Source organism: Emys orbicularis, chromosome 1 (genome assembly GCF_028017835.1).
Source record: "Emys orbicularis isolate rEmyOrb1 chromosome 1, rEmyOrb1.hap1, whole genome shotgun sequence".
Classification (NCBI taxonomy): domain Eukaryota; kingdom Metazoa; phylum Chordata; order Testudines; family Emydidae; genus Emys; species Emys orbicularis.
Genome location: NC_088683.1, coordinates 165157890 through 165178126, shown reverse-complemented (window position 1 = coordinate 165178126; position 20237 = coordinate 165157890). Strand labels below are relative to the sequence as shown.

The 20237-nt window shown below is 45.1% G+C and overlaps 1 protein-coding gene across 1 annotated transcript; it reads left to right on the top strand.

Annotated features, from left to right (window-relative positions):
- Nucleotides 1-694: 694 nt before the first annotated feature.
- ATP1B1 (ATPase Na+/K+ transporting subunit beta 1) lies at nt 695-19985 on the top strand. The gene is given in 8 exon segments (XM_065419123.1): nt 695-794; nt 5655-5783; nt 15415-15579; nt 17316-17378; nt 17381-17481; nt 18364-18459; nt 19648-19689; nt 19691-19985. Coding segments are annotated over 8 exon segments (921 nt in total). The 3' UTR covers nt 19916-19985.
- Nucleotides 19986-20237: the final 252 nt, after the last annotated feature.

The following is a 20237-nucleotide window of genomic DNA, read 5'->3' as shown; positions in this document are numbered from 1 at the left end:
CCCCCCTCCCCTTTCCCTGCCGGCCTCAGGGCTGCAGCCACACCCCGCCTCGCTGAGTTACAGGGGCCCCCTGAGCGCTTTCTCTCCCCGCCCCCATCGCCTTCCCCGGCGCCCGCAGGGCTCAGCCTGGCGGCTACTCGAGCCACCGCTCCCCCCGCCCTGCGCAGCTCTGGCCCGGGGCACCCTGCCCCTTCCCCCGGCAGGGCTCAGCCCCGCCATTCAGGTGGGGTCTCCCCTAGCGCCCTGTCTCCCTTGCAGGTGCGCGCGGGGGGAGGCTACAACCCGAGACGCCTTGCAGCTCAGCCACGTGCTTCCCCCCCCCGCCCTCCAAGCCACGCCCCCACCCCAAATCCCGCTTTCATTGGCTGCCGGCGTTCGGTGGGCGGAGTCGGCCCCCGGGAGCCGGGCAATATAGCACGCTGCGGTGCCCGGCTCTAGCCGAGCCTATGTCCCTGGCCAGTGCGGTTCTGTGAGCGGCCCCTCGTTGTGCCTGGGAGCCGGCGGCCCGTCTGCGTCCCACCTGCCCCGCGGCCAGGACCGGCCCGCAGCCCTCCCGCCTGCAAAGCAGCCGCTGCCGGGGCGTGCGCGGGAACCTGCTGGCAGGCAGCCCCCCCCCCCTCCCGCTCTGCTCTAAGGGGGCGACGAGGATTTTCCCGTGTCACCTCTGCGCCCAGGCGGGGCCGATCTCTCTCTCATGGCTCGCGGCAAAGCGAAGGAAGGCGATGGCAACTGGAAGAAATTCATCTGGAACTCGGAGAAGAAGGAGTTTCTGGGCAGGACCGGCGGCAGCTGGTGTAAGTGCTTCCCTGAGCCGGTCTCCGTGTGCGCCAGCCCCTGCCGCAGCCCTGCCTCCTCCCCCGCACCCAGTGCGGGCTGCGTGTCTCGGGTGGGTGCGTGGAAGGAGGCTGCGGGCCCCTGCTCCCGGCAGAGGCTAACGCGGACCCGCAATAACTCGAGCTAGAAAGGTGGCGAAAGGCGGGTGGGGGCAAGGAATTGATTCCCTTGTTCATTGTAATCGGTTTAGAGCAAACTAGAGACAATCCCTCTCGCATCAGGATTAAAACAATACACCTCGAACTTTCTTCACTGGTCTTAAATGCTGCTTCGATGTTGATGATGATTTTAAAAAAAAAACACACCCCAGACTTGATTACGCTGGTGTGGATTTAATTTCTGGTTCCTTACGGTGTTACCTTGAGCTGTTAGCTGGTTTTTGGGCGGCTGGTTTCCTTCCTTTCGGGAAGGGATGCTGTATCGCCCTGGGAGATAAAGTGCTTATTGTTCCAGGCGGAAAGCGATTGTGTGTGTGGTGTCTGCTGTAGAGGAGGAACCTTGCCTCGTCTTTTGGTCTTGTCCGTACCCGGTTGTTCAGCCTGTTGCCTAGATTTGTCAGCGATGTTTGAAATCTGAAAGGCCGAGCTCCTTCCTTGCTGGAGAAAGCTGCTTTGGTGTCTTTTTTTTCCCCCTGCAAAAGGTCATGCTGAAGGGCATTGATGTAGTTAAATCTGAGTCGTGACTGCGGTAGGGGTGGGGTGGGCGGCTGTGAGCGCGGGGGCGAACAACCCTACACATACCTCTCGCTGTTTCCCACCATCCTCCTCTGCATCAGACCCTTTGTAGAGGAGCCAATGCGGCTGGCATGGTGTCTTTGGAGGAGGGCAAATTGTGGAGAGAGCCAGGAGAAGGGCCTCTGTTTAAAAGTGTTACAGGGCTGGCCTCTGAAACTGGTGTAGAGGCTTTTCTGTTACAAAGAGAGACCCTCTGGAATCCAGCAAGCTCGGTGGGGCTGCTTGGCTGGGGAAGCAAAGGGTTAATAATGCATCAGAGCTCAAGGTTAGTCAAGGTGACACCTCAAAGCAGGAGGTAACCGGAGGCACTGGGTGCTCTGGGCAAGGCCATCCAGTGGTAGGACATTTAGGGTTTGATTTTCCTGGATGTGTTGATGGTCCTCTTGGGTTTTATTTATGTTTTTTCCCCCTGTCTCTATTTGGAGGAATAACCTGCCTGAGCTCCTGGGAGAAAGGAAAGGGCTGGGTGGGGAGGAAGCAGGGGAGACTCGGGAATGAGCAAGTCCTTCAAGCCAGTCTCCTAGCAACTAAATATAACTTGAGTGAGACCATGAGGTGCACAATGGCTCAAATCCATAGCCGCCTCCTTCCCTTCTCCCTGGTGTGGTTCTCCCCACTCCTCCTCCTAAGTCAGAGGCCAGAAGGACCCCCACTTCTAGGTGCATCACAGCCTGCATTGCACTAACCAGATAGATACAAGGGGCATTGTGAAGATCCTAGGGCATCACTTCCCAGTTTTTCCTCTCTCTCCATCTTTTTGGCTCCTCTCTCTCCCCCTCTCTCTGTTCTCTATACAGTACAGCAGTATCTATTTCCTTTGGATTCTAATAGTCTGCAAGCTCTAGTTCACTTTGAGTTGACCCTGGAGGAAAGCAGCTCCAGTTCTGTACAATAAAACAAACACGAAATGCGTAGTGATCTATAATTTGAGAAATGGTGTCTCTGGTTCCAGCTTGACCTAGCATGTGGCTGTTAGTCACTGTGTTTCTTCTCCCCCACCACCCGTCAAAGTTACAAAAAGATACTGTTAAAATATTTCAGTTCGCTGATTTTTTTTCTTTTAAACAACCAAGCATCAAGGATGGCGGTGACGCCTCTTTTGTCTTAAACAAGGAATGCATCTCTCAGAACTGAAGCGCTAGGCATGGTTGTCCTTGGGGAGAGGGCATTTTGCCCTTGGGCTCATTTTCACCTAGCTGGGTTTTAACCAGCAAACCTGGGCTAAGTTTATGAATTGTGAAACTGTAGAATTGGAAAGACTTTTTACCCATCCTTTCTGTTCTTCCTTTTTTTGGGGAGTGGGGTGGGTGGTTAAAGGAAGCTGAGTTTACATCAGAACTTGGGAAACCAATGGTTTTTACACTACCTCATATAGCTGTATAAGCAAGAAGTATCCTGTATAATGTACTGATTACATATTGTACTATTACAAATAGTACTTGGAAAGTTGTCTATTTATATATGAATTTTAAAAGCCTTAGTCAGTCTTACAGTTGCTGCCAACCAAAGCTGGCCTGCCACCCTCATTGTTGAAGTCAGCCCCTGTTGACTGATCAACCGGATGTGGAGTTGCCATCTTTAGATTTGGCAGGCAGAAGCATTAGGACACACTATAGGAGGCTCTCACTATATATTTATGCGTGAGCAGAGAATTTAAATATGTTTACTGTGGGGTTGTTTTTTTTTAAATAGCACCATGAATCTGTGTGGGGCTTTACAGATTTGTAGAATGTGCTCCCTGCCACAAAGAACTTGTACCTAAATATCTAGGGCTAGATCCCCATTGGTGTAGTTCCCTTAAAGTCAGCCAAAGTCTGACAAGTATACATTAGCTGAGAGTCTGGCCTATGTATTACACACCAACCTGTAGCAGGCACCTGTTTCTCATGTAAGCCCTTGTGCTTTGTCAGTGGATTTGCTGGATATTTTCTATAACCCAGGCTGTGTACCTTGTAGATGTCTTTTTACGCTGTTTAATGTATCTCCCAACCAGGATGTTGTCAATGCTACCTCCTGGTACTGCCCATTTGATGTGATTCCAAAAAAAAAAAAAAAATCAAAGGCAGCAAGCACATTGCAGACAGCAGCACTCTTGTTTGGTGTATTACAACAGCACCTCCTTTGACTGGTCTGGAAAAAATTTCCAAATCTCTCGTGACATCACAACCATTTGCCTAGAGCTGCCTGGATACCAAAGAGTGTGATTAACTCTGAGAGTGCCAAAACATAGTGCTGCTGAGTTTAACTTCATGAACTTTCTGCTACCCCACCCCAGTGGGGAAGGAGGAAGTTTGAGGACAAGGCCCAACTATCTTAGTTTTTTCCATTGTCTGTCCCTCCCATTCCTGCTGCTCTTTCTTTGAGAGACTGAAAATAATTAAAGCCAAGGAGAAGAGAATTGTATTTGAATTGGGCTGCTTTTCTATGGTAATTGAGCACAGGAAGAAAGCTTTCTTCTCTTGCACATTCTGTCCTTCCCTTCCCCCACATCTAGTCTCACTCCAGACATTCAGAGAGTCTTTGTTTTTAGGGCTTGTCTACACTTGCACTTTACAGCGGTGCAACTTTCTCACTGGGGTGTGTGGAATCCTCCCCCCCCCCCCCCCCCCCCAGCACTGCAAGTTTCAGTGCTGTAAAGTGGCAGTGTAGACAGTGCACCAGTGCTGGGAGCTATTCCTCTCATGGAGATGGTTGTTTTTTTTTTTTTTTTTTTTTAAGCGCTATGCCTGACCACAAGCCACAGCGCTGCAACCTGGCTTAAAGTGACATCAGCTTAGAGCATTCTGGAGTCAAATACATCTCTTCTCAAATCATCTGTTGCCTCTAATTCTAGTTCACTTGCTTGTGCTTGTTACTGTTCCCTTGATTAGCATATAGTTGCTTGGCATGGGCTGGTTTATCCTTCCTGTAGGCTGCCTGGTGATGCCTAGTACAGCATGTTACTATGCAGTTAATCATCTGAGATAATCCTTGTAAACCAGTAACTGATATCCAGATTCTGAGTAGTGTTGTGTTCCTTTTTATTTTCTTATGTGGTTATTTCAGTCCCCCCTTTCCTTTAAATCAAAAATCTGGTTATATAATTGGCTGCTTCAGCTGGATGATGTGGTAATGCTGTGTGGTTTTTATCTTACGCGCATTTAACATGCGCGAATTCAGCTTTACACAGTCAACAAAAACAAAACAAAAAGAAAAATAACAATTTAAATACTGTTCCTGTAGTGCGTGCGATTCCGCCTGCCATTATGCTCAATGTAATTTTGACTATATGTGGTTTTCGCTTTACGCGCTGACTGCGGAACGTAACCCCAGGGTAAGATGACAGACCTATATATAGGAATTGACAAACTACAGTAATACAGAGGTGGCTTTCAGCACCTAGAATCAACTAGACAATAGCCAATATGAAGCCTAATTTTGCTTCTAGCAACCTCTTATTGACTTTCATGTGTGGAATTAGGTCCACAGTTGAAGATTAGGGTTGTCAAAGGATACTAAAAGAATTAGGCACCCAACTCCTGGTGGAATTCAGTTGGATTTGAACTGCTAATTCCTTTGGAATTTCCAGCTCCAAGGCTTAATGCTAGTGAGGGGCTGATGTCAGTGGGCCTTGTGGAAGTGCTGAGCATCCTAAGGACAGGCACTTTAAGGATGTCCTTACTACCACGCAAGCTTGCTCAAGCTTCACTGAAAATCAGTCGCTTATAATGCAGCACAGAGTGATATTTCCTGGTGGATCCAGTAACAAGTCACAAGTTTTAACCTTCACGTGTCTTTTAAATTAAAAAGTTGGCTCATCACATTCTAACATTAAATACTATGTGACTAAAATCAGAAAATTGCTTTGTGTTTGTACAGCGCCTAGCACAATAGGGCCCCGGTCCATGACTAAGACATCCAGACACTACTGTGATACAAATAACAGTCTGTCACTTGCTAACTGTAGTAACCAAGCTCAGTCCTCTTGAGCAATTTCAGTGTCACACTTAAACATGCTGGGTTTTCCTTCAGTGCTTGAAAAGGATGAAGTTTTGTGCTGAAACATGGCTGCGTCAAGGGCTTGATTGTTTCTCTGTTCTCTTGCAGTTAAGATCCTTCTCTTCTACCTGATCTTCTATGGCTGCCTGGCAGGCATATTCATTGGGACCATTCAAGTGATGTTGCTCACTATCAGTGAATTTGAACCCAAATATCAGGATCGAGTGGCACCCCCAGGTAATTTAAATAACAGGCCCATGCCTGACTGTGCAAATCATTTCAAGAACAATCATTTTATTACTCACCTGGGAGTGATGATGGAATAGCATTCCATTGCTGTGGCACGTCTAAAACGAACTGGTGCCTTATCATGAATATTAGTCAAGCATGTCTAAAAGTGGTGGGTATGTTCTCAACCTATGTTTACAGCATTGTTTTTTTTGCTGTTGAGTCTTAATGAGAATTAAATGTTGCATCAGCTATAACATTTGCTGAAGTGAGAGAGATCTGCGTGTGCATGATTGGTTTTATATTAAAACAAATTAATGGAATGTGATTTAGATGTTACCGTAGGTAAGCGGGTGGAGTGCGGCTGTCAGGACTCCTAGGTTCTATTTTTATCTCTGCCACCTGATATCCAATGGTGACCACGGACAATTTGGGAAATAATACCAATATCTGAGTCTTTAGACACTTATATAACTAATGCTCATAGTGTCTTGGAAATTTTGGGGAGGAAAAGGGGTGTGTGTGTGTGTGTGTGTGTGTGTGTGTGTGTGTGACAGATATACATACATGCATTTGGTGTTCTTGTTTGAATGAACTGTAGCAAATGAACAGCCTGTCTGTACTGGATGAAATACAGCAGCAGTTTAAAGAGAGAGATCAATTAGGCAGCATCTCTGAACAGTTTGCATGAGGTAAAAGCAGAGAGAATGCCTTGGCAATGCAGCAGATTCCCGGCTTTGTCATATCCAGTCTGTTATGCTGTCTGGCTCTTGCTAAAAGTCAGTGACTGGTAGGCCATGAGAGTGTAGGGGGAGGAGTCTTGCAACTGCTGCTTTCCCACATTACAAATGACCTTGAGGCTGCTTGGCATTGGGGATGGTAACGATTTGTCTCTGTCTCTCACCGCTTGCTCTGAAAAACAGCTCAGAAGCTTTTAATAACAGTGGTATTTAAGTGACAATTGTGAGGCTCTGGTGTCAGAGAGCATGCTGCAGCCCCACCAGGGGGTTAGCAGTGCAGTAGTAAACTGTGTGGCTAAGCTATATTCTAGCTAAGCAAGGACTATTATTCTAGCCAAGGGGTGCATGTACCCTGAGGTCTTCCAGGAGGTACTTCAACTCCTCTAGATATTTGCCTAGTTTTACAACAGGCTACCTAAAAAGCACTAGCAAAGTCGGTATGAACTCAAATTTCATACAGACTGACTTGTTTATACTGCTCTATATACTACACACTGAAATGTAAGTACAATATTTATATTCCAATTGATTTATTTTATAGTTGTGTGGTAAAAATGAGACAGTAAGCAATTTCTCAGTAACAATGTGCTGTGACACTTCTATATTTTTATGTCTGATTTTTGTAAGGAAGTAGTTTAAGTGAGGTGAAACTTGGGGCAAGACAAATCAGACCCCTGAAAGGGGTACAGTAGTCTGGAAAGATTGAGAGCTACTGTTCTAGCCTATGCAATATCACTCCAAGCAAAAATCAAAAGGCAGATCTTCCAGAAGCCTCACCACCAACATTTTAAAGGAAGTTGTTTCCAAAGGATGAAACTTGGAACAAACTATTTTTATGATGCTTGAGAAGGGGTAAATGTTGCCCCAGGTGCTGAAACATTGGCCTGAACCCATCTGGCTTTGACACTTGCAAGAGAGAACTGATTGCTTTGGTCAACATCAGCAGCACTTCTTTTTTTTTTTTGGGGGGGGGGGGGGTAGGGCACTAGAGAGGAAAATGGATAGTCTATGCATTAAGCATGGCTACTTGTATAATTTAAGAGAGCAGGCACTACATACCATATGCATTAGTTTTGGTGGAGCAACCTGCTTTTAAAGAAGAAAAATGTTTGCCCCATGAAACTACACTACATGGAAAAATACAAGGTGGAGAAATTTTGATGCGCAGAGAGTTTGATTTTCAGGTTACGTCCATATTGACTTGCTGCACAGTCTGATATCACATGATCTACTTGTTGTAGCTAAACTTTTGTCAGTGTCTTCACTTTAATAGTAACTTTGGAGGTTTACCTCTGAGTTGAGATTAACTGTGAGCTGAAATTTTTTCATAAAACCTTAATCTGTAGAGCATTGATTAGTTTTTAAAAATGTTGACTGGATGTTGCACAAATTGACCTTCGAAAATAAAATAATTGGAAGGTGGGTTGGTTTCAAGACACCATTTTAATGTGTGTCATTAAAAATAAATCTACTTTTATTTCTATAAACACAAAGGTTGCAGGCATTGATTTTTCTGAAGACTTGGGAATTTGAGCATGCAGGCTAGACTCCCTGGGCATGCAGTGGGACCAACATGACAACACTTTTCTTTACAGTCAAAATGGACTGTCCTATAAATCTGTATTCCTTCCTTCCCACCCCCTATTATGGGTGTTTCAAGCCCAAGACTTTTAACCCATTCAGTGCACTAGTGTCAAAGACCCTGAATTTGGGGCAAGCATCCTTCTGGCTCTTGGAACCAGTTGATATTTGCTCTTCCTTGACTGGACAGTAGAGGTCACTTGCACATTGGTAGGGGGTGAATGTTCCTATGCCTGAAGCCTTTCCATCCTCATGCAAGCCCAGAAATAAAGTGTAGCTCTCAGCCTCAGACCTCCTCATACCATGATGCAGTAGCCACTAGTTTGGCCTCTGAATATACCTTTTCAGTTATGGAAGTGAGCGTTTATATCACATCAACTTTGCAAAATGGCCATGAAAGTTGACCAGCCCAGGTACAAAATCTCACTGGATCTTATCACAGTGGTGATGAATAAAATGTACTCCTGTCAAACAGGAAAGTGAACAATATGTATTAGAGAGAGGGAGAATAGAAAACATAAATTGCCTCTCACTGGAACCACTGCAGACACTGCTACATAAAATACAAATCAGTATGTGAACAGCATGTGCCCAGGAGTTTTTATGGTGTATGTGGGGAAAGTGATACAAAGTGACAGGGTCCCAGCAACTTTAACTATTAAATGTACTGGTAATCCAGGAATGACAGGGTTACAGGACCGGGAGCTAGAAAAACTAGACTTCTATCGCAGTCTCTGGCTGTGACCCCTTGGGCAAATCACTTAACCCCTTTGTGCCATTTTACAGATTGGGGAGGGGAGAATAAAACTTGTCCTTCTAAAGCACTTAAGATCTTCAGAAGAAAATGCTATATGAATGTTGTGCATTAGCCTCATTGCTCTGTAAAAATGCTATTGCTGTTATGAAATCAGAAGTCATGCTGCCATTTACTGGGTGATAATGACGTGGGTATAGCTCAGTTTCTTTACCAGATGGCATTAATATGCTAATTACTGCATGCATTTAACACAACAGGGATATTATGCTCACTCGAAGGCTAAATTACAATTTTGTACCTCTCCATAAAATATTGCTTTTCTTGGGGGTTGTGGTGGAATCGAAGGCATTCAAATGTCCAACATTGCAGCTACAGCAAACGCTGATTGACTTTAAAAATACAACAAGAAAAATGTATATGGAATTCTAAGCCCTATTTAAGTGCGGTATTTGGGTAGAAATTCTGATATCATCTGTATGATGGAATAGAACGTTTTGTCTTAAACCTCAGTGTAGTATGCTGTAAAAATACCAATTTGGCTGTGTATTTCTGTTCTTGCTGTTTGATCTTGGCTGCAGGGGGCTGGGGTGGGGGCGAAGGCCACTCCACACCTCACAGAGAAAAGACCCTCTTCAGAAACTGTGGCAGAAAGGGACTCTTCTGTCAGATCATAGTGTTTAAAAATGGCTCCTGCCCCTTTAAAAATGGCTCCCTCCTGTGCCTGTGAGGTGGTGTAATGGAAAAGGCTGTTCTGGTCCATAGTGACTGATTGGCTCACTTAGCTTACATAGCAGCAGTGAATGAAATAGAGGTCAGTATATTTTAGCTGGTGAGGCTGCAGCTGTCCTGGGGACAACTCTCTGCAGGAGGCAAGTAACATCTTCTCCCTCTGTCTCTCACCTCTTAAAGAGTGGAATCCGTGAAGCCCAAACTGCAGAGGGCACCTGGTCACTCAGCCATGCAGATATCATTATATGTTGAGAAAGTGCACGCATTTTCCTCAGAGGGGGTGGCTAGAAGACTGGAGTGACACCAGCACATCAGGGTTTTAAATTAGTTCCATCTTGGTGTGGGGTTTTTGTTTGTTTGTTTGTTTGTTTGTTTTGTTTAAGCTTACTAAACTAACAGGACCTTGAGGGTGGTAGCTTGCTCAGTATGACTGTAGGACTGTCTTGTGAATCTGTGTATGCCACATCCATCTGCACTTAAAAATGTGCCCTCTAAAGCCCTGGATTGTCTTTAACTGGAAATAGCACGGAATTATGAACACTCTTGCAGCCAAAGTTCCTCATTTAAAGCCTTATTTCCAAACTACAACGTTTCCTTCTTGAGTTGTTCTGCTGGGGAAAGGCCGGCACTTTAGACATGCTGCTTTTCTTCCCTTGCCCTTAATTTTGCTTCCCATCCCAGGTGTGCACACTGATCTCTTGCAGGGATGTTCATGAGGGCTGGGCTGCTGGCCATGCTGCCCACTCTTTAAGAGGATTGAAGTATTTATTTTGAGTGGTTGTAGGTTTGCAAAAATTAGAGGGATGGCACACAAAGTGGGAAATGGTAAGTCTTAAGTTTGGGCCTCAACATTGTGTCAGTAACATGGGTGAGGTGTGGGGGAGGGGAAAACCAGTGACTTAATTTTCACAGGGATAATGTGAGGATTATTTAACAGTGGTATTCCTATTCCTCAGATAGGTAAAATGAGGCACGAGAGATTAAGGTCCCAAATGACAAAAGCACACAAGCTTGTGTTTAAGGAGAAGCATGTGCGTAAGTGCTAATGAAATGAATGTTACGTAGGAATTTCTACTTCTGGGGGAAATTCTGCTTCAAATTATTTTAAAAATTCTGCACACAATATTTTAAAATTCTGCAAATTGTATTTGTCAAAATAACACTATATAATTGTCCGTTTCAATTATTTTGGTAATTTATTTCAAAATACCTGTAAGCAAGCATGTCTGTAAAAATACAGATGCGCGCACACACATTCCCCCAGGAGTAGAGAGTTACAGAAACCCTACGACAACCCAGTTCCTGTTTCTCTGCCCCTTACCCCTCCCAGAGCCCAGCTGGGGGGGCTAGATACTCTCATCTCCTATCCCCCCAGAGGCAAGGTGCAGGCCCTCCCTCCCCTCCCCCTCCTCCCCCCCCCCCCCAACAATCACACCCCCTCCTCCCAGAGGCCAGCCTGGGGGGGGGAGGGGGCCCTTGGCCCAGACACTCGCACCCTCTTCCCCCCAGAGCCCAGGGATCTAGAGGGAGAAATAGCCTGATGCTTGGTCCCAGGCTTGCACGGGGTTTTCTGTGCGCCACTGCCTCCTTCCTTCAGGGTGTGCTGGGAACTAGAGCTGCTGGGAACCCTGCAGTTCCTGCCCCGGCCTTGTCTTCTGTTTGAACTGAGCTCTTCCGGGTCCATCGGCTCCTATTAGTAGCCAATATCTCTGCAGCCCATTTCTGTGGAGGGGAAAAGGGAAATTCTCCGCGCACATTAATTTCTGCATTGCGCAGTGGTGCAGAATTCCCCCAGGAGTAAAAATGTGCTTAAGTGCTTTGCTGAACTGGGGCCACAGGATGAGCCATTAGGAATAATTTCTGGTCTCCCATCCTATCCTCCCTAGTGTACTAGCCTCTAGGTTCCCATTAAATATTGGACGTTGGACAGAAGAGCCAATGGTGTCTTTTTTGATGTAGGGCAGCAGCTCTCAACCTTTCCAGACTAATGTGCCCCTTTCAGGAGTCTGATTTGTCTTGTGTACCTCACTTTAAAACCTCACCTTAAAAACCACTTGCTTACGAAATCCGACATGAAAAGACAGAAGTGTCATAGCACACTGTGTGACTGAGAAATTGCTTACTTTTATTTTTGCTATACAATTATAAAAATAACTTGGAATATAAATATTGTGCTTACATTTCAGTGTACAGTATATAGCACAGTATAAACAAGTCATTGTATGGGGAAATTTGGAGTTTGTACTGACTTCACTAGTTCTTTTTCTGTAGCCTGTTGTAAAACTAGGGAAATAGCTAGACGAGTTGATGTACCCCTGGAAGACCTCTGCGTACCCCTGGTTGAGAACCACTGATGTAGGGCTTATAGGCTGCCCAATCTTATTCTCTTGGGGATTCTTCAGTGTGGGTGGTCAACAATGAAACACACACAACCATTTTTCTCATGTGTGTGGGTGTCTTGTGGTCAAAAGTGAGCTCAAATGGTGGGCTTGACTGACCACTAGCGTGCAGCTACATTGTCATCCCTTTGTTCAGTGGCTTTAGCTTCATATTGGATGTGGGGGTTGCAGTGTGTGTCTTCTCTCTTCTTCCTTTCCTTTCCTTGCTTCAGCAGAAGATGTACAAAAGGGGGGGGGGCAGGACTTTGCTGTGAGTCATGTGCCCTAAATAAAATAAATGGCTTAAATTGTCTAATGACAGACTGTAGCGTGTACTTTACAGCTTCTATACAAAGGCGTTTCACAATATTCTGTTATGCTTCATCTGTGTTCTCAGTTCCCTGGGTGGGGGGAGGAAGGGGCTGTGAGACTTTCTTCAAGCTTAAATCAGTTGAGAAGCTAATGGTGTTGCCTGAAGCCCACATACAGAGGGCCACCTTAAATAACTAGTGTTAACATTCACCAGCTGACAAGGAGGAGGACTGGGAGGGAGGGGGTTAAAAACTACTTGCTATCACACTATATTTAGCAATGAGGGTTTTGTGTGGATAGCAAAGTTAACGGTTCCTAGAAAACAAATGATTGTCAGGCTCTCGTACAAACAATTGTAATTTTGGTAGGATTTAATTCTGTTAGTGGGGAAGGTAATCTAGTTCTCAATTTGCAACAAAACCCAGCCCAGGGAAAAATATATGAAAGGGAAAACGAAGAGAGAAGGTTAGAACTGCTTCCTGAAATAAAACTTGAAACCATGAGCTCTACTGATGGGTTGTCTAGCTATCTTTGGCTGCTGGGGGCTGCCCTCAGGGAAACAAAGCAAATCTTTGTCTCCTAGGTTACAAATTCCAACTTTGGGAGGGGGAGGGGACCCGAAGCAGTAGTACTCAACTGGCTTTGAAAGACCTGATAGAATTGTGAGCCCATGTAGGCAGCTGAGTAGGTTCAGCCTGCACTGGAAGAAATTGTTGTTGTTGGCAAAACATTTGTTTGAAAGTTGTCAAAGCAGATGCCACTCTGCTGCTGTGCTGTGCTCGCTAAAGCGAAGGCAACAGACTGAATGCAACCAGGACCCCTATTGATCGCACAGTTTGCGGCAGAGGCCACCGCAAAAGCAGCATGAACTCTAGTTCCCATTATTTTAAACTTCAGCATTAGTCACGCATCAAGGCATTCAATTAAAATGTGACCTGGACCTCATGCGAGTGCAAATATTTAATAGAGTTTTTTGTAATGACTAAAGGAATGGTTTTCCCTTCGACTGTGTGGGTAACTTCCGTATATTAATTGCGTCTGCTCCCTCCCCTTCTCCCTCCCCCCCCCCCAATATCCTTACCCCTTGGGTAATAGAGCAGAGCTGGTTATGGAATCCAGAATTCTGGCTCCCAAAGCCGTGTTCTAACCAAGGGATGATGTTCCCATTTACCCCATTCAATGAAATGTGTCTGACCAAAGAGGCAATCAGCGCTGTTTCTGTGCACAAAGCCCAGAAGAGATGAGTAAGGGGGAAAGCACAATGCTTTCTAGAGAGCACAGATAATGATTTGACTGTGCTCTGAGCTCATGCGAGTAAATTTCACTTGGTGGCTAGCCTAGTCATTCCTGCACAGCATAGGAGGGGGGAGATGGAGGGAGGTGAGGGTTCTAAAGTGCAGAGGCCATGTGGGGCTGGGTGGAGAAGTGTTCTGGATGCCTGGCTCATGTTCGATTCTGCCCCCACTTGCACATAGTGTAGGATCAGAGGGCAGACAGCTATGTGATGTTGCTGGGATCACAGCAGACTTGCAGCGCGGCATAGCCTAACTTCCAACTCAAGTGCTACAGTGGCACAGCTGGAGCTGTGGGGCTGCAGCGCTACAATGTTGTTGCTTCTGTCAACCTGGCTGCCTCTACACTGGGGGGTTGTTTCAACCTAACCTTAGTACTCAGGGTGCAAAGACTTCAAAGCCCTCAGCGACATAGCCAGGTTGATCTTATTTTTAAGTGTAAACCAATGCTTAGTAGTGAAACATTACCATTTAAAGCTTGTAAAAATTAAATTTCTACTTAACCAAAGAATGGAACCTTATCTGGTACAGATTTTCCTCCTGTGCTCCATCATTCATCATGGGAGGGAGATTTTGTCCTGATCTCAAAATAGATCTTCCCAGTTTGGTTTAATTCAAGGCTGGGGTACACATCCCTCTTCATGAATTAGTAGTGTGCCAGGGAAGGTGTGAAGCATTTTGAGCTGAGGTTTGAGAGCAGTTACACCCAGACCATTTTTTCTTGCTAGATGTGAGAGGACAATGATCAGTCTTCTTTGCTCTACCTCTCCTTCTGGGCCAGAGTTTCCGAAGGCCGTAACCCAAAAGCCAAGTGTGCGTGTTTTTGAAAATGCACCCATCTATCTCCAGGCTCGGGAGCTGTTCTTGAAGGGCAGAAACAGAGTAGTGGATTCTTCGGTTCCCTCAGATAGTATCTGAACTTTAGCCCATGTCTCCCTCTGTTAGCATAGAGGCACCCCCAAATCACTAGTTGCTTCTGAAAATCTTGGCTTTGGACTGCTAGCACTACTCATTAACCTGCCTTGTTTCCTAAGTCTGTGTTTTTCCTAGTGGATTCTAGGCATTTTCTTAGAAACCTCACCATCTTCCAAGCCTTGAATTGTTCTATCTGCCAGAGCATTGTAACTATTAAATAAAATTCTCAAAAGCACCTAAATGACACTGAAACACAGTGGGACTTGGCTTCTAGCTCATTTAGGCACTTTTGGAAACTTTACCCCATGTCTAGAATCCATTTGAGGTATCTCAAGCCTAGGACAACTCTGCTCCTCACTTACCTTAGGGCCCAGTTCAGGAAAGCACGTAAGCACATACTTACTTGGAATGCTTTCCTGAGTTGGAGTGTTTGGGAGGTGTCTTGAGCCAGCATGCTTGTGCCCTGCACCATCCGCTCTTGTTCGACTGTACGCTAATCCCCATCAGGCTGCTTCCAGCCTCCATCTTGTACAATTGACCCAGGTCTGTGCTGGATTAGAGTGCACACAACTGGTGGGGAAGTAACCGTGCTGGATTCAAATGAAGCCTTAGTCCAGTAGGCTGTGTACTGCATGTTGGAATGTTGAGAGTATATTTAAAAAAAAAACAAAACTTGTGCAGTGACCCAAAACGCTGCCCCTGCCACTAATGTTGGGACAGTGTTTTGGGCCATTATTGGAAGCAATGACTGAGCTGTGTCTTAAGCACATCACCTCCAAGTGAGCTAAAAACTGGTGTGCGTTGGTTGTGCAGACTCTGAAATTTGAGTCGTGGCAGTTTCTAGAAGAACAGACTGTTTCATGCACTATACATGTTGCCTTGAAATCATGTGACTTTTGGGTGTTTGTTAATCTTTTTCCCCTTCTTGTCTCTTAGGACTGACAGTAATCCCCCGAGTACTAAAGACAGAAGTTTCCTTTCGTATTTCTGATCCTAAAACTTATGAAGAGTATGTGGCAGGCCTTAACAAATTCTTGAAGAGCTACGACAATGATCAACAAGACAACAGTATAGACTTTGACAATTGCCCTGGTAAGCAGACTCCTGGATATGAAGTTCTGACTGTTTTCACATAACGGGAGGCAGTATTAGCCACCCCTCTCCTAACTGCATCCATCAAGAATCAAGATAATACTGGCCATTGTTGATAGTGTTGGTATAAGCCCTGTAGAGCATCTTTCCTAGTGACTAACAGCATGATGATTAGCTTTAGACACTCTCGGGTTAATTAGCTGGTCCTGAAGTCGCTCATGACTGCCTGTTGTCCAAGTAGAATGCATTAGACAGTGAGCTTCGCTGTCCAACTCTGACAAGCTTATCGGTGGGATTGTGAAAAGCACTGAGCATTGGCCTTCCTCTGCTCCCATCAGAGACAATAGGGGTTTTACTGTTGTCTTCAATAGGAGCAGAGTTAGGCCAGTGCTGAGCAAATTTGACAGTTCCACCCTATGTGCCCAAATCAAGTTAAGGATTTGAATCCTTGTTTCCAAAAGCTGTTAATGTGGGGAAGTGTCCCTTTCCATGGCCCCTGGGGTGTAATAACGAACTACAGATAGACACCGAAAGCACTGTTGAATCTCTTTGGACTGCCTTTCCTTCTCCACATGGTCTGAAGGTAAATCTGTATTCAAAGCATTTCTTCTAGACTTGCTCCTTCTCCTCTCCTCCAACAGACAGAGGAGAGGTTGTTACCAGAAGCCATTTAAATCATGACACCAGCCGAATATTTTCCTCCTAAGTAGAGACAGTGTGTTGGCTGCTCTGGGTCTTGACCCAAACCAGATCACTGGGCTCAAATGCATAGAAAGTAGCCTTTCCAGTAACACTAGCCCACGCGTATTTGTTTCTGTAAGTCCAAAGGCCTAAAACTCCAGTCATTGTCTTTCCATTGACATAAATGGAACAGGTGTCAAATGATCAACGGATGGTCGGTAGGTTTGTTTTTGAAGTGGGCTTGAAATGCTTGTAAGTTGTTTCAGATCCCCACCCTCTACCAGAACATCTCAATTACAGAATCCACACTTGTGTCCTTTGCAGTCTAATTTTTGGGGCCAGATCATGCAGCTGGTGTAAATCTACATAGTTCCATGGACTTCAGTGGTATGCCAGTTTACACCTGCTGATCACCTCCCCCTCAGGTCGGAGTCAGAACGTTCCTTCCCTTCTGCAGTTGATGGCTTCAGCTAACACCTAAAGCATTGCTCTAAATGCATCTCCCTGTTCTGATTTAAGTGTGATATCAACTCTTGGAGAGAGCCCTGACTTTTGATTCTGAGCCACTTAAAGGGGGGGGGGGGGGGGCGACAGCTTTTCTCCTTCTAATGTAATTCAGCAAAGCACCTATAATGGACTGCATGTAGTGTTGACTTGAAGGGAGATGTGTGTGTTGGAGGGAGAATACATTTCCGACAATCTCTCCTGTGACCCAAAACATCACCAATAAAAATCAGAGAAGCAGCCCACACACACATCCATTCGAGGAAAAAGGCCCAGTAGAAAACAGACTTGCCATGATCGGTAGAGCACTTGTCACTGAATGGCTTGGTGCAGATCCATGAAGTCAGTCTGTAGAAGGTGGTGTCTGTCTCTGTTTTGATTACTACTAGACCTGAAAAAAAAGGATTCCAATCCCAGGGAAATGCTCACAGGAGTTTTTTGCCTTTCTTTTCAAAGCTTTCAAGTGTGAGTTCATGCTGCATGTAAGTGTTTTGGTTTTGCCTCTTTTCTTCTCCCCCCCCCCCCCCCCCCCCCCACCCAGATGAACCTGGCGACTACATAAAACCGAGGACCATTTAATAATGACCAAGGTCAGAAGAGAGTCTGCAGGTTCAGACGTGATTGGCTGGAAACTGCTCCGGGATGCTTGATTCCAGCTATGGATACAAAGATGGAAAACCATGTGTTGTCGTCAAGCTCAACAGAGTTCTAGGCTTCAAACCAAAGGCAAGTGCTTCTTTTCCCTTCCTATTAATTTGGGGGAAGTGTTTTATAGCAGGAGCAGAGGACTGGTCTTGGAAAAGCCATTTACTCTGGACTCTTGTCTGTAAGTGGAGATATTCATGTCTACCTTGCAGGGTAGACATGAGGCTTAAATTCCTGGAAAAGTGCTGTAAGAGCCTTCAGTGATAGGTGCTATGGAAGCACGCTGCAAATCGAGTCTCTTGATACCATCACCTTGGTTCAGGACTGCCAGTTGCCTTCCCCAATTCAACCACTCAAGTTCCAGCTGACTCTCTGGCACTGTACCTAGAAAGCAAATTCCCATGTGGGCTCTGTGCCATTCCTCCATTATGTGTGAATCATACGCTTTTCCAGACTACCTTTAGGAGATTTGCTTTGTCCTTTGACCACAAGCATTTATTGGGGGAGGGGGTGTTCTCTCGGGCTGTCAAGCCTTATCTTTTACTAAATTCACTAACAGGAGGAGGAGGATTATTATTTTTTATTTTTTTTAAAGTCCCCTGAACTGCATCTACCCTGCTCCCCTCAGGAAGTTGTCTGTAGAGCTTCTCTTGTTGGCAGATTCAGATGGCCACTTAACTTGCTCACAGTAATGACTGAAAATCATTGCAACCTGAGCTGGCTTTGAAACTTTGACCTAGAAGCAAATCTGGCTCTCCCAATGAATCTGCCAGTAGTTCACCTCCCTCCTCCACCCCCTGCGGACTTTGACACACAAGGATGGGGCTACTTGTTGGCACAGTTCTGAACTTCAGGAAGACATGCTGGAAACTAATCAATGTGCGTGTTTTCAATGGAGTTAGTCTGAAGAGCAGAGATTGTCCAGTGTGAAATGTAACACTTGCTTGTTCTGGTTTCTTTTAGCCTCCAGCAAATGACAGCCTCCCTCCTGAGATGATGGGAAAATACAATCCATATGTCCTCCCTGTCATTGCTTTGCTAAGGTAAGTGGGAAAGAGTGTCCATGCCTTTCCTGACACGTGATCAGTCTCTCTTGTGAAATCAAACTTCCTACAAAGTTAACTGTTGTAAATGTGTAATGAACTCAGGCCATCAAAGGGCAGAGCCAGCCAAAACCATAACCTACAACACCATACCAGTTTTGTATAAGCAGAGACTCAGGCTTCTAAGCCATGTCTGTGGGGAGGGACATATACATTCAGTGATGCTGTTTATTATCCAGGAGCTTCTTTCTCTGGCCCCAGTTCTCTTAGATTGGTGCAGATTGACTTTAAAAGGATATTTTAAAAAGGTGAGCATGCTTCAATCCTGAGATAGGAGTCAAGTCTTGGTGCTCATTCACTCCTTGACCTTTCTGCTGACAAATGACCCCTCCCCACCCCCCCATTTCTTTTGATAAGGATATCTTCCCCTTAGGAACTGGATTGAGGCAACTCATTTCACAAAGGTTAGTGAACAATTAATGATGACTGAATGTTGTCATTGACCTGATCTCTGGGATGGGTGACCTAGAAATAAGTAAAAGGCACTCTTCTCCTCCTCGTGCCCCCCCCCCCCCCATCCTTTCAGCCATGTACTCCTCAAAAGCAAGGTCTCTTCCAAGTAGCAGTATCCTCTCCCCTGGGTAATTCATTTACTCAAGCAGGAATTTGTAGAGAATAATGCTAACTGAAAAAGGCAGATTATTTTTTGTTCAATTTAAAATTTTTGGACAGATTTAAGCTGCCCAGAGGCACAGCAAGCTTTGTCAATTCTGGGGTCAGTTCTAAGAGGGAATAATTATTAGAATTCAGGATTTTCCTGTACCCTCTGCTGTAGATAACAATGAGTGGCCAGGGAACAATAATGCTGATCTTACCAAGCTGCTGGAAAACAACTTGAAGTTCTGTGGTGACATAATTTGAGTGTTTTTGTGGAACCTACTTCCCTAATAAAAGGTAAATAGGAAAAATCATCCTGGATTATGTCAATTGATTATTTAATTGCCCCCATTCTACTACTGTGCACCTGTCCTCAGGGATACTGAATTCGTTTGAATGAACGAAGATGACTTTATTGCACTATCCAGCACAGAAGTCACATGGTGATGGCCAAGTACAGTTCAGATAATTAGGTTGAATGGGTATACAGTGGTGGGAATATTTACAATGGGGCTTGTCCAAGTGATTTTTTTTCCCCTCCCTTTAGAAAGAGGAAGACGTTGACAAAATCGGCACCATTGAATATTATGGGGATGGCTGGCTATGCTGGCTTTCCTCTACAATATTATCCATACTATGGCAAGCTGCTTCAGCCAAAATATCTCCAGCCTCTCATGGCAGTGCAGTTCACTAACCTGACCTATGACACGGAAGTGCGTGTGGAATGCAAGGTCTACGGTGAGAACATCGGTTACAGTGACAAAGACCGTTTTCAGGGACGTTTTGAAGTGAAATTTGACATAAAGAGCAGCTGATCATAAGCACAATTTTCTTTTCTCCCCTCCTAGCCATTTAAAAAGTAAAAAAACAAACAAAAAACCTACTAGTCTTGAACAAACTGTCATACGTATGGGACCTACACATAATCTATATGCTTTACACTAGCTTTCTGCATTACTAGGTTAGAATGTAAACTTAAAGTGTAGCAATAGTGACAAAATATTTATTCTACTGTAAATGACAAAAGAAAACAAAATTGAGCCTTGGGAGATGCCCATTTTTACTGTAAATTATGATTCCATAACTGACTTGTAGTAAGCAGTGTTTCTGGCCCCTAAGTATTGCTGCCTTGTGTAT